Below are 15941 nucleotides of genomic sequence, written 5' to 3'. Positions count from 1 at the left end.
ACGGAAAGCGGGATGTTTCCCTCCGCCTTCGCTCGTTTCTTTCCACGCCGTTCCCGCATTTTCTCGTAAAAACACAGTCCGACAGTAACGTACGAACGTATATTTTAGTATAATTTTACGTTTTTATGCCCATCGACCCAACGTCCGACTTGCTAGGCGGACGGGTAGGAACACGTTTGGCTTCCCTAAATAGCTTCGGTCCGAAACAAATAATATAACTTTGTAAGTAAGATACGCGATGAAATTTCAATTTTTCGCCGATATTAATTACCGATAAGAAATATTAATTTCTTAATACTGTACCGTAATTGTTTACCAGGACACTTCTCGCTTCTCTCGGCATTCTCCGTTCTTTTCCTTTTCCTTTGCACGGCCGAGTTATCTTCTTCGCGAGTGTTTTTGTCCAGTCCTTCCGAAGATTCTCGTGTATACGAAAAATAGGAATGGCCTCTTTCCGTCTCTACGATTTGTTCATTCGTTAAGCGTTTATAAGTTTTTTCTACCCGTCGCGTCGTTGGTGGAAATGCCAATCGCGCTTCTCGGTCCTTAGCCGCCCTTCTTCCCGGGAATATATACAGTGGTATCTCAGGATACGAAATTAATCCATTCCGAAACTGAGATCGTATCATGAAAATGTCGTAAGTAAATCATTTTTTCCCATACGATTACATATAAAACCAAATAATTCGTTCCAACACGAAAAACACACTCAAATTAAAGCTAAGTAGTACATTTAAAAAAAAATAACTATAGTAAGGAAAACACTGAAAAATGCGTTTTGTAGTTGTAAATGTATAAATAACCATAATAGAATAATAATTGATTAAAAAAATGTAGTTTTATTTGCACTTTATCTTTGAGGATAGACGACTGTGGGGGTGTAAACTGGTGGCGGAGAGAGGGGGAAGGGAAATGATACTAAAACTTAACTTACATAACATAATGTAACAATAACTTAAAAATAACTTAGAAAAGATTAAAAAACATAGTGTTGTTATATATATATATTTTAAAACTTTTATTCACTTCTTTTCGCTTTCTTTCCTTCACTTCCACCAGCACTTTCACTGGATAGAGGTCGCTTGACTAATTGCGGACAAGAGTTCATCGGAGAAAAGGTGACCAGCCAGAATCTCCATATTAGAGAAGAAAGAAAGAAAGAAAGAAAGAGGTCGCTTGGTAAAATATCTATCCAAAGAGGTTTGGCTTTCCTGCTTTTTAAAATGTTTCTAAAATTACTTAGGTAGATGTCATGACTCTGAGTAGCAATACGGCCAGTGTGAACCTTTTTGGGATGTTTCTTTTCAATAAAATCAGTCACTTTCTAATAATACCTCAAGATTTCCTTTATCGAGCGAGATCCTTCCACGACGAAGCAAACACGCGGACTGAGACCGACGAACAGAAGTGAATAAAAAATGGCGCTGCGAACTAATGTAACGTCGTATGGTGAGTTTTTGTTCGTATCGTGGAGCAAAAATATGTTCGAATTTCGTGTCGTATCCTGAAAATTTCGTATGCTGGGGCGTTCGTATCCTGAGGTACCACTGTATATACATATATCGCCTTAAAAAATGCCATTTTCCTCGGTCTGACCCCGAATTGCCTCCGAAAGGAAACGCGTTGGCCCGGCCGATGTCAGTTAATACATTATTCTTAAGGGATAAAAATTTATTTCGGCCGCCATAAAGCGCCACCTAACGCTGGAGATTGTCGCGGGTACCATTTTTTGACGGAGCTGCCTCGCCGCGTTTAAAACTTAAACTTCGTATCCCGTTCGAATCGAATTAATTTTTGTATTATAAATTAAAATTGCGATCTCTCAGATATATTTTTAACTTTCACGACGGAAAAACTATTACCGCCATCTAGTGTCAATTATCTTCTGATTTTCGTTAATATTAAAAATACTCTTAAACCCGTATTTGTCTATTAATTTATTTCCTATTAAACATTCAGCCTGCAAATTTAAACGTATTTTAAGAAATAATTATTTATTTATTATATACGGTAAAAGCTACTAGCTTAAAACGAAAACAAATATTTTATTTCTTAAAATTATAATATATTATAATAATCGTCCGATAATAATTACCTATTTTTAAAATCCATTACGTCGATAATTAAAAACGGTTTCGTGACTAATTTATATTCTGTCCGGCAGATGGCGAGGCGTTACGGACGAGTGAAATATTTAATCGTTTACTAACTTTACTAAATAATAACTATTATATTAATACGGTAATTTAATTAAATTTTTACACGAAATTTATAAATTCTTTTTAAGCCATTACATTAAACATTTATAGAATTTAATTGAACTTTTATAAAATAGGTCTATAAAAATAAAATACGATTAAATTTAAGAAAATATATTTTTATCGCCGCTATAGTCGATTTTATTGGAAAGTTTTATTTTATAAATAATTTAGACAAAATGCAATTACAGTACCGTAACGATAAAATCCGCCATCTTTCGATTAGTTCCTTAATGGAGTAACTAAACGACGGAGAAAGTATTCGTGGCAAAAATCGAAGGTCCCGGGCAATAATTACTCGTTTCGCTTTCTAATTTTAAGATCTGCCTTTAATTACTACGCGATAATCCGTAAATCTGCGTCGGAACATCGAGGGTTACGTTTAAAAAGTTATGTCCATTTCATTTAAATTGTGTTAAGACCAGGTAAAAGATATTCCGGGAGTTTATTTCCGACTGTTCGTACCGGCGATCTTTACAGCCCCGTTCAAATCTTACCTGTTACGTTTATTATAAAAGCTGATAAATCAAAAATATTTCTAACGGCTCGGACGGTTACGAAATAATTATTAATCGCTTTAATTCTCTTGTCCACGACGGATAATTTTTATTAATTATTTATAATCGAAATTAAATTTATTCCATAATAATAATAATACATTTTAATAACGCATCTTTGTTTCTTACACGTGTTTTTACACATATTTCTAAAATTTAAAATGTTTTTGATTTACGCGCCGTTCGGTATAGCGTAATAAATGGGCTGAAAGAAGAAATGGCTTTGCCGAAATTCGAGAGGAAGAGGAATTTTCGGACGTAACGTGTTATGGCCAATATTCCAAACGACTTTAACTGAAATTTTTGCGGTTTGAAGTGTGCGGAACAGATTTCCTTCGATTCTATCGATCCTTTCTCGCGGTCGAGTCGAATCGATTTAACGATCTTTACACCATCCCTTATCACCGGAAGTGGAAATATACAGCCAACTACCGGAAGCTGTTACCATTCGATTGGTATTATCGAATTTCCCTGGCAAATCCATTTAAAATTATCCATTATCGAATTTCCCGACGCGCGGACCAACGGATACACAATATATTTATAACGGTAGTAAAAAAAATGCTCGAATTTGAGTCGAGAGGAAGCTCCTTGGATAATTTTTTCTATCTTTAAGACGTTTTAAGTGAAAAAATATTCACCGTGGAGTCTAAAAATAACTTCGTTTCTGTGTTTAAAAGATAATGGATTTATCCACAGATGGCAATTAAGCTTTTATAATTAAAAATTTGTTAAATTCTCTCTGTCGTTATAATTACATCCTTCGTCGGTTTCCTCTATGTTTAATTAATGAATAGACCGAGCCAATAAAGACGTGATACTTTAGTAATAAGAGTAATTATTTGAAATAAGTTTAAATATATTAGACTTTAGCATTATATAGCGTTAATATATTTTCGTATAGCTTATTTTATTGAGTGCCTCGGAAAGTGTAGGCTTAAGGTCGTATTAGGGCGATACGGTCCATGTTTTAGTTAACATAAATTATATTTTTAGTTGATTTTAGGAGAGAAAACATGGTTGCGTTGCATTTCTATAGTATAAGCTAACAAAATAATTGTTTCATTCGCTCGTCTTACCGAGTAATTTCAGAAGTGAGGGATGATAGCTTCGTCCAGGGCGAGACGGTCAATTTTTTAGTGCGCCAAAATTATATCTTTAGGTGATTTTATGATAGAAAATAATCGAGGAATGTTGCGATATTGTTTTATAAACTTAAAAAATGTTTTTATTTTTGAAATATCGAAAACTTTTCCTAAAAGATAGCTTTCGAGACTATACGAAATAAGCTACGTAGACCTTCGCGAACTTATCACTTATAATAAATTCGGGTTAGTAAATTATGTTATGTAGCCTATAGAGTGATCCAAAAGCGGTTGAAAGTCGGTAAAGAATAAATTGCTACTTATTCGAATACTTTTTCGATGTGCAACCTTTACAAAACTTTCTCAAAATGAAATATTTCTTATTCAATACATAAATACAGATTCGGTGTACGTTTATATACACGAGTGTACCGGGAATACACAAAACGAAGCACGGCTAAGTAATTTCTGAGATACCCGCGTGCGTATATATTATTATCTAAATATGTAAATAGAACCTACGTAAATTGTATGTACTGTACGTACCTACATAGCATCTAAACTATTTGATGGCTCTCGACGTTCGGAAGCTTGCGTGACGAGTCATTACAATATACTACGCAGTGTGTGGTTGCAAACGGGTTGTATATTGTTATTATGAATACATAATATACCGTAAACAATTATTTGTAAAGTTATATTACGTATAGTTTCTATTCCGACGATATTAAAGTCGAAACAGATTATACGTTTGCTTTCGGGAGTTCTCGCTGTTTACATGTGTAAACATCGATTCTAAACCGCCCGGGTGTCAATAAACTAGAAATAAAGACAATTTTGCTGACATCAGAAACAATTTTATTGTCAGAAAGAGCTCTCGTTGACAATAAAATTGTTTGTTTGCGCTAACTTTCTTGATTTATTTCTTTTGTCCAAAGAATTTTGGCCATTTAAAAGAATTTTACATTCGCCTTTTTTTTTTTTAACACGGTTCGTTTTATAAAAGAATTTAGTTTTTTCTAAAATTATAGATAAATTACATAAAATTTAATTTAATATTAATTTTCGTTTATAAAATTATTTTTATAAAAATGATTAAAAATTAGAGAAATTTTTTAAAAGTTAAATAAAGTAAATTTAAAATAAAAATTTTAATACTTTTATAAAATTTTATAATAGTTAAATTACCGATAAATTAAAGATTAAAAATGAATTTTAATTTAATAAAGCTTTTTAAAATGAAAATGAAAAGAAACATTTTTATACCGCCGAAAGATATTATTGAAATTTTACTTAGAATATCGAATTTTGTTTATAATTCCTTGTTAAGAATTTCAGGAAACATTCGATAAGTAGCTTAGAAGGGATTTTAAAACGCTTGTTTAGAAATATTCTGAATTTAGCTCGGGGTATAAATAACAGATTATAAATTAAAGTCTATACAGTGATACTTCAGTATTGCTTTACTAAGAACCCCGATGAAAGCGTTATAAGTTTTTAATTCTTCTCGGCCGAGGGTTGTCAAAGGAGAATAAAAGTCACATGTTCAAACAACATCGCTCACTTGAATGCATTTCTGATGTAAGACATTCTTCCCTAGGGATATCCTTCTTTATAGAAAGTTTCCTGAGCTTCTTAGAAAAATATTTCCTTTCACAAATGGCCGTGTTATCTTCAAAACCGAATAAATATATCTTTTGATCGAAAATCATCAAAGATAACGTGACAGAATGTCTATCTTCTCGTATAAAAAGAAATTACTTAGCCTATATCAATTTTATTCAAATCCTTACCAACTTTTTAAGAATTTAAATATAAAAAAAATATTTTTAATGACTTAAATGTTTTAAAATGTACTCGAAGGCATTCCGAGTCGATAATATGAATATGAAGAATAAACACAACGCCATAAGATTATTAATGCTTACATTAGAGAGGCAGAAAATAGCAGTAAAATATTCTCTGGAGATTATTTTCTTTCTTTCTTTCTCCGTAGAGAATATTTTCACGTTAATGATAATTATGAGGAGAAAAAAGAAGATTAAATGACCATATTCTTATGATAATCGACTAACTTTAAATTTTTTTAGTCGTTAAATTTCGTACTTTAAATCTCAATTTACACAAAAAGTAGAGTAAATAACATAAATAATTTATTATTATTTAAAATATATTAATGCGCTATTTTTAAATGTACATTTATCTTATTACAGTAGACTCTGGATATAGCGACCGAGTTAAATCATTCGCTATATCGAGAGTTGACTCGTTCGCACAAAGAATAGCGAAGGCCAATAAAATTGTTCACTATATAAAAAGTTCGGTATATCGAATGGTTACTATCAAGAATCTAATGTATTTACTAATTTGTCAAGTTATTTTGATAATTATAATTAGGCTATATTTATAATTAACAGTTATCAATTTTTCTAATTTTTTTCTAATCTTAAAATACAGTATTAATCAGAAAAGAAATGATTGTTTACTTTTTTAAATATTATTTATTAAACATTCCAATCCACATTTTAAACCTTTTATTAATTTGTGTTGCCTTATTTTATCTAAATGTTAAAATCAATACCATTTAATTTTTATTTATTTATTTCGATAATTATAATTATGTTTATGCCGAACAGTTAAATTTAATGGATAATTTCTCTAATTATTCATGAATCATTCGCATTTTCTAATCAGGAAATATTGATTGAGCTACTGAAGAACTGCTCGATGTATTCTTCATTATTTATTAACATAAAACACTTATTTACAGAAAGGTTTCTAGTTTAATATTTAAATCAGCGTTAAGATTTTATTAAATTTCCGAGTTGATTTATTATATTTTCTTAAATTCTATTAAAGTTGTAAATGTAATAAAATTTTCTCTGTTAAATTATTCATATTATTTGATTTTATTCATTTAGGAATTTCATTCATCACTTATCTCTTGCACATTAGCATGTCTTTTTTTATTATTAATGTTTTGCTTTAAACCTATGCAATTCATCTAAAGAAAAATATATATATATATATTTTAGTCTTTTCAAATGTAGATTTTTCTTATATAAAAACTGTCGTTTGAAAGTTTAAAAATAATTTAATTAAAAGAATTCGACTATGGAGACACTATATGGAATTTCTTTATTTTCTTAAACGTGATGAAATAGATGGCACAATGAATTTGAATTTTACATCGAAGTTTTTTGCAGTTTAATATATATATTTATTTATATATATTTTGGTCGTCCATTCGGTACTAAGAATCACCACCGACATCCAAGAAGAAACGTTCGTCTGGAACAGGGTCATTGATACAACTAACAACTGATTACGTTCATTGTATACAAGATATCGATGTCAGTCACTTCGAACATGTATCACGTACACATTTGTATCAAATGGCGACGAATGGACAAAGAATGTCGCCTGGGACGGCATCTCCAAGGCTTTCGATGGATTTCCTCATCTTCTTCTTTTTAACCGTGTTGTCAAACGTCGTTTTCCTCACTCGGTGTACCGTTTGTCTCATCTTCGGCCATGTCGTAGCCTTTGATTACTGTTTCTAAAATAAATCGAATAGTGACTTTATAAATCGAGTCCATGTTATCCGTGTATCTATCTCCTAATGTTTCTTGTACGGCTGATAGGAATGGTTTTTCGATCTTCTATAAAGATAAATAATTTGATGAATATTAAGTTTACATGTAATTAAATCTAACTCTTAAATGTAATTACAACGCAATAACCAGCTCTTCCAAATATTTGAATTGTTAAATCTAATTTAGTAATATAAATTGCATTAAAAATTATAAACTTGTGGGTTTTAATTGCATAAAAAGATTCTAAATTACTTTATGGATCTTTATATTGGTAAAACTTAGATCATTGGCAAAGTATATGGACCAATTTATGAGAGAGAGATTCGGATACCAAGAGAAGCAGAAAAAACAAAGAACTTTATGATCTATTTGAGAAACCGTTGATCGTTGGACACAAAGTCATAGACTTGGATGGACAAGATATGTTGATCACGAGACTGACAACACAATGACATTACAAACAAGGGGAAGACCGAAGGAAGGAAATGAGGAACTGTGTCGAAAGGTGAAGAGCGAAGGACTGGAAGATAGAGGGAAAAACAGAGAGACAAGCAAGCAACGAGCCTTCATAGTTTATAAAAAAACGAATGATGATGATGGTGATGTAAACTTATAAAACAATTTTAGCAATAGAAAATGTCAACAAGATTCTCATTTTCTTGTCTCATCCGAGTGGATTTGATTTTGTTGTTCTTGCCTTCTAATCTATCCTACTTCTAGCTAATCCTCCCTCTATCCTTGACTCTAACTTATCTATCCCAGTAACTAGTTCTTAAGATTTCATTGACCCATGTCATCTAAATCCTTACTTTCTTTTTCTTACTAACTCAGTCTTATCTCTTCTCACAACATAGTCTAACCACCTCTTAATTTTCTTTGTATTTTTTCTTTAGTTTGCCATTTAAACTGTCTCTAATCAAACTATTGCAGACTACTTTTCAACGTTACTCAACTCGTCCACCTTAGCATTTTCATTTCTGTTACTTGCATCTTCGTAATTTGTCCTTTCGTTACTCCCCAGTAACATTCTTAATTTCAAGTAATATAGCTACAACCTAAATATTGTCTTACAAAATTATTTTTTATCTAATTTTAAGAAATCTACTAGCCTATCTTAACGTTTAATATCCTGCACTAATCCCATTTGCTACATCTTCATCTTCCTGTAAACACGATTCTAATTATTTAAATCCATTAACCTTTCAAGTTATCTTACGTTGAAGTTTAATTTCCTCCTCCATTTCTGATAAGCCATATCCAAATTTTACTCCTACTATTTTCTGATCCTCTATTCTTCTTTTAAAAATATATTTTATTATAAATACAGGAGTATAAACTATATTTTTATACTCCTGTAACTAGGTTTATTTAGAGAGTCAATGTAAACGTTAGTTACTTTAACTATCGTTTTATAATGAAACTCAACTGACAAAAAATTAATTTATTACGATGTACAGTACTTATCATAAAAGCATTTATTTATTAAAAATATTTTTAATGACTTAAATGTTTTAAAATGTACTCGAAGGCATTCCGAGTCGATAATATGAATATGAAGAATAAACACAACGCCATAAGATTATTAATGCTTACATTAGAGAGGCAGAAAATAGCAGTAAAATATTCTCTGGAGATTATTTTCTTTCTTTCTTTCTCCGTAGAGAATATTTTCACGTTAATGATAATTATGAGGAGAAAAAAGAAGATTAAATGACCATATTCTTATGATAATCGACTAACTTTAAATTTTTTTAGTCGTTAAATTTCGTACTTTAAATCTCAATTTACACAAAAAGTAGAGTAAATAACATAAATAATTTATTATTATTTAAAATATATTAATGCGCTATTTTTAAATGTACATTTATCTTATTACAGTAGACTCTGGATATAGCGACCGAGTTAAATCATTCGCTATATCGAGAGTTGACTCGTTCGCACAAAGAATAGCGAAGGCCAATAAAATTGTTCACTATATAAAAAGTTCGGTATATCGAATGGTTACTATCAAGAATCTAATGTATTTACTAATTTGTCAAGTTATTTTGATAATTATAATTAGGCTATATTTATAATTAACAGTTATCAATTTTTCTAATTTTTTTCTAATCTTAAAATACAGTATTAATCAGAAAAGAAATGATTGTTTACTTTTTTAAATATTATTTATTAAACATTCCAATCCACATTTTAAACCTTTTATTAATTTGTGTTGCCTTATTTTATCTAAATGTTAAAATCAATACCATTTAATTTTTATTTATTTATTTCGATAATTATAATTATGTTTATGCCGAACAGTTAAATTTAATGGATAATTTCTCTAATTATTCATGAATCATTCGCATTTTCTAATCAGGAAATATTGATTGAGCTACTGAAGAACTGCTCGATGTATTCTTCATTATTTATTAACATAAAACACTTATTTACAGAAAGGTTTCTAGTTTAATATTTAAATCAGCGTTAAGATTTTATTAAATTTCCGAGTTGATTTATTATATTTTCTTAAATTCTATTAAAGTTGTAAATGTAATAAAATTTTCTCTGTTAAATTATTCATATTATTTGATTTTATTCATTTAGGAATTTCATTCATCACTTATCTCTTGCACATTAGCATGTCTTTTTTTATTATTAATGTTTTGCTTTAAACCTATGCAATTCATCTAAAGAAAAATATATAGGCGCTGTAGCGTTTGTAAATTTGTTAAAATAAGAATANATCTTAAAAGGGTTTTTTTAATTTTTCTAGTAATCGATAGCGGAAATCTATATTGAAGCAATAAAATTATAAATAAGAATATTATTATTATTATTATAACAAAAAGTATTAGATGAATAAGAAATTGCTTTATCTTTTATAAAAAAGGAATAAATCTTAGAGTGTCAATATTCTGAACACTTAAAACAATAATAAAAAATAAATCTGTATATTATGTTAAATTATCATTACATTTAATAAAATAATTTACACAATATTTTTATACGGAATCTATCCAGATATTCTTTCATTCTTATATAATACAAATGACTATAATAAATCTAAACGCTAATTATAAATAATTATATTATACAACATCATTATAATAAAAATAAGGAATAAGTACCCAAAATAAATCTCTGTTAAAGCCTTGAATTTTCCGATGAAGCTTTCCGACAGAATGTAAGTAATCTAAGAAGTAATCCATATTGTCTAAAGATCTTATTCCTTCATCTAAAGTTGACATAACAATAGAAGCGTGTTGGGCTAACTCCATGCTGTCTCTTTGTTGTTCGTGTGTTTTCAAGTATTGAAATTTTTTAAAAAGATGTAGAATGTCTTCGTTATCTTCGAATAATCTAGAAAAATTTAAATAAATAAATCAATTAAATATCGAAAATTCCACGTGTTTTAAAATCTCTACTATTAATGTAATTAATCTTAGGTTAAATTTGAACTTAGCGGAAATCCACGTAAATGTAAAATTACTAACGGAATAAACTTCTAAAAACATAATTAACACGATAAATAAAATTGAAATCGTACTCAACCAATTATAGTTGGTAAATACTTATTTTAAATTACGTATTAAATTGTTTTAAAATAAATAGACCAATTAGATATGTTTTCAATTTAAAATCATCCATTAAACGATATTCCTATTTTTAAATACACCAATAAGAGTCATTTTTGTTTTTAAATAAACCAATGAACGATATTTTTATTTTTAAATTATCCAATAAGCGAAATTTTATTTTTTAATCGAATAATTAGATCATTAAACGATAAAAGTCACAAAATTTTCTTAAAAATAAGTCACGTTATAGGAAATCCTGGATTAAACATATTTTACTTACTTATTTGAAAAATTGACGTCACGCCATAATTTCGTTATAGAATAAAAAAAGAAGTAGAAATTTGTTATGAAATTTAAGTAAGTTCTGTAGATGTAGGGCATTGATTCTTCCTGTCATTTTTGTTGTATCAGTAAGACAGGTGACTCATTTATCGATTGAATGGGCTTTGCTTCTGAAGAATTGATTTTCATTGAACGATAATATTAAAATTTGATATATGAAAATGGAAATCATTAAAGTTTTTGTAGAATAAACGTTAAAATGAGCCAAAATTGTGAAAAAATAAAATTATTTTAGCAAATTCCACTCGATTTTTTTCGAATTAAAAACCAGTATTCTATTTGTGGAGGCGAATTGCTCAATGAAGAATTGGCGATTTCTATATTTACGTGCTTGGTTAACAAATTATATAAACTGGAAGTGCTTTGCAAGGAAATTCATGTCCCCACATTTACTCTAGTTATTTAGCATATAATGAGTTTAATATAGGTTTAAATTTGCATCTACTTTAAATAAATATTACAGAACGGTCTTTGTTATTATTGGAGATAAATTTATATTCGTTCTATTAACAGATTATGTTAAATTAGCATACAAAATATGCTTACGAGCGTAGATTAAAACAAACCTATAATTTAATAAATATTTAAGCTAAAATTTGCAGAATTAAAGGAAAAATATGCAATCTTTTACATCGAATTTCTAGAATTTTAAACAGAATTTGTTTACCATCTTAATATTAAATGAAAATAAGTCAAATAAATAAATAATGAAAAGGCACAGAACGAAAGGTTTAAATTTTAATTAATTAGAATGCCGCTGGAGGAAATAATGCACAACTTACTTAATAAACATATTGATTCCGGTAGATTCCATTGCTCTCGATATTCCTTTCCACGATTTGGAAATGCTGAACCTTTGCCTGGCAGTGAGAGGGAGACGAGGATCGGGTGCTGCCGGTATGGGTGGATCATCCAACGGTGAAATACCATCTTGACCTTTCTTAGAGAAACCATAGGAACCTTTGGATAGACTCGTTCCCATGATGATGACTGGTCTGTCTGAGGAGGGCAAATATCTAACTGTTGTCTGGCTTGGAGCGAAGCATGCGCAAATGTATCTACGAAAGGAGAATGTACTTGTGAATGACAAGGTCAATCACAAATAGTAACTCTAGCATCAATGAAAATTTTTACATCAATAGAGCCTAATGGGTTATTAATACGTTGTATTTTTTCTTTTCCTGCCTAAGTAAAAACCAACGTTTTCATAAAGTACTACTATAGTACCAAACGTAATATTTACTATGGCATCTGTGTCAATGCACAGTCTGTGTTACAAGCTGTTCAAGTAAGAACTAAGGTAATCACGTTTATATGTTATAAATTTACTAAATTTCCGATAGAAATTCGTATAAAGGGCTTATTTTTAAAGTCGATAACTTGCTAAATAAGATTTTTATCTTTACAACACCATTATTACTTAGAATAAGCATAAAAAATTATCAAGATTTCATTCGAGTTAAATATAAGTTGTTCACCTTGTAAATAGATAACGAGATGTTTTATTACGCGTAGTTATTCATTATTAGTTTTATAACTTATAATATTTACTTTAGATATAAAATATATATGCAAAGTATTACAAAATACAATAATTAATAACATTATATTACATTGTAACTATAAAACGTGTAATAGATTTATTTAATAAATTGAAAAAGTAATTTATTTTAATGTATTTTCCTTACAAATATAGGGAATTTTAAGGAATTTCTTCGATATTTATAGACATTTTTTATTGATTTTTTTCCGTTGTGAATAGTACTTTAATTTTAAGGAAATTTTAGAAAATTTTTTTATTATTCTTTTTTATTCTTATTAATTTTTAAAGAATTTCGAAGTTGTTGGATACATTCTACATAATAAATTTTAGAGAAAAAATTTTACTTCTTGATATAATTTATTTATTTTTTGCAAAATTTTAAAATTTATTAATTAAAACAACAATATATGATAATCAAATATCCAAATTTATTTTGTTGTCAATTAAATTTATCTGTAGCAAAACATATTTTAAATTATTGATGTGAATAAACGAATTTTTAAAATTTTATTTTAATTAATTTTTATAGATATTACAGTCACAAATTTTAATTTTAATCGTTTATTTTATGGCAAAATTAGCCTATGTAATGACTTTTTGATCATCCTGAATATGTATAAAATTTATACGCATTCAAAAAGCCGTTACATTACTGTACAGTACTGTACAGTACTTATATTGTATGGTTTAATTAGTGACTTTTTTATTATTCTACATATCATAGTTTAAATTAACGTAGTCAATACTATAAAAAATAGATAATCTATAACTTAAAATTGAAATTTATTTTTGTTCAAATATGTACTGTATATGTAGAGTGATCGAAAGGCATTCTGTACCTATATTACACGCTATATAAAGTAAGTGTACAGTGACTTCTTCGTCATTTTGTACATAATAAGAAGGGAAAAAAAACTAAAAATATTTAAAGTTAAAAAAACCTGAAATGAAAATCATACGAGATAGAATTTATGAAGAATTTCTTTTTAATGGAAAGTTTTATAGGATGTTGGTGTATTAAATTTTACTGATTGAATTTTAGTTAGTTCCTTTAGAAAAAGGCATGTTGTGTGCAGTGAATAAGACAAATAAATATTTATTGACGTTTCTAAAAATAAAATCAATTTGGCGTTGAAAATTTAAACTGTAAGCAATAAAAATTTACTTAGTAAATAAAGGAAATACATTTCATGATAACATACAGTATTCTTATTTATCATGAAACAAAATGATAAACTTTCTGTTTTAACCATTTTGTTAGAATCTTTTATTTTATTACTTTTGTAGTTTAATTAAACATTTTACTCCGGTTTTTATTCTTTCTTTAAAGAAAGAATAAAAACCAAAAAAGTTGCTCATTAAAAATCTGAAAATCTTTATAATTTTGACCGAGTTAAATTTCTTTAAAATATCTTTTTCGAAAAAAAATAATAAAAATACTTTTTTTATGTAAAAAAACAAGTGAAAGAATTGATTTTTTGTTGTTAGCTTCTGTACTTTATGATATTTTGAAATAAAAAGAAATACTTAATATAAACTTTATAGAGTTTTTTAAATAAAATTTAAGAAACAGCACACACAAATAAGTTATATTACTTAATTAATTGCAGAACTTTAAATTGCATTGTTATATTAATTTAAAAAGGGAATATCTTAAAATTATGTATTTTTGAATTTAAAAATTTTTAAATTTAGATAAAGTTTATTAACTGTTATTATCTTTTTAATTAGAAGAAAATCTAATATTTAATAAAATTAAAAAGATGTAGGTTTATTTTTTACATATAAATTTGGAAAATATAATTATTTATTTTCAATAATTAAGATTTAAATGTTTTTTGAAATACTTTGCTTCAATTTTTATACATCCCGATAATTTTTAGCTTAAGATATATTAAGATCTTGGAGAGATGAGATGAGGCCAACTCTTATCGATAGATATAAAAAAATATATATGAATAAATTCAACAAAACAAGCTAAAACAGATTTTTCCATCACTTTCGAATCGTGTTTTCTACACAAAAGACAAAATTTTGGGAACCCCTCTATGTCTGGGACCCGAGCCAAAATTGCCCCAGTAACTTACTAGTTATACAAAATACAGATAATGGGGTGAAAAACCCTTTTCATGTAGACTTCATAGCTATCATCAGGATGAGGTCTAGTTAGAGGGATTAAAAAAATTCTATATTGATCAAAGATTTAGCTTTAGAAATTTTTTCCTTAAAAAAAGAAAATCATAAAAATAAAATTGAAGTCTGTTTCTGTCTGTGGTTCGAACCAAAATATATTTAATGCGTTATGAAGTCAAGATAGAAGGGTGAAAATGCGTTCTATCTGGACTTAAGAACTATTACCATGATAGAGAATCAGATAGAGAGATTTTTTCCATCGACATATCTGGAACTCTTATCTACTACTTTACTCAGTTTCTAAAACTAAATCTGTTTTTTCCTCTCGTTCGATTCATTTTTGAAATAGATAGACAATTGAATCAATGCATTTCTATTTGTATTTTTGGTGCTGTAGTTGGAGGGCACATCCTATGATTAATTGTTAATTCCTTAGTGATTTTATCCTAAGTACTTTGCAATAAACACGATTTATGCTTTTAGCTAATGCATTTTATATTAACTTTTACGAAAAAGTTTCATTGAACATTTTTTTCTTTATTTAAAATAAGAATTAGATAAACATTTCAAAGATAAAATTTATTTATACTTTACTTACTCCTTGTTAAGCTATACAAAATTTATGTTGATTTTTCAACATTTGGAAAGTTAGATAATATTTAATTATAATGAAAAATATAAATTTAAGTGAAAATTTATGTTTTCGTTACTAAATAAAGCTAAAATAAATTTATTTAGTACATGTACTAGAAGGAAAAATACTCTTTTGAGGAAACATCATTAGCGAATTATTATGACATAAAGTGGGGTTTTTTCTCTTTAATTTTTTGCCAGTCATAATTTAATTGATGAAGACGAGTGAAAACA

The 15941-nt window shown here is 28.2% G+C and overlaps 1 protein-coding gene across 1 annotated transcript in view; it reads right to left on the bottom strand.

Moving 5' to 3' along the window:
• Positions 1–7019: 7019 nt before the first annotated feature.
• LOC111626231 (neuroglobin-like) overlaps positions 7020–15941 on the bottom strand; it is an 81231-nt gene continuing 72309 nt past the window's right edge. Inside the window, exons 2-4 of the mRNA XM_023369543.1 lie at positions 12181–12456; positions 10607–10838; positions 7020–7562 (exon numbers count right to left, since the gene is read on the bottom strand). Coding sequence (XP_023225311.1) covers positions 7386–7562; positions 10607–10838; positions 12181–12380 — 609 coding nt within the window. The 5' untranslated portion in view covers positions 12381–12456 and the 3' untranslated portion in view covers positions 7020–7385. The remainder of the gene's footprint in view (positions 7563–10606; positions 10839–12180; positions 12457–15941) is intronic.

The sequence above is a fragment of the Centruroides sculpturatus genome, unplaced genomic scaffold (genome assembly GCF_000671375.1).
Source record: "Centruroides sculpturatus isolate CEXI.00-Female unplaced genomic scaffold, Cexi_2.0 scaffold22, whole genome shotgun sequence".
NCBI classification, from domain to species: domain Eukaryota; kingdom Metazoa; phylum Arthropoda; class Arachnida; order Scorpiones; family Buthidae; genus Centruroides; species Centruroides sculpturatus.
Note: the sequence above shows the minus strand (reverse complement) of the source record. Positions and strands in the feature narration are given on the sequence as shown.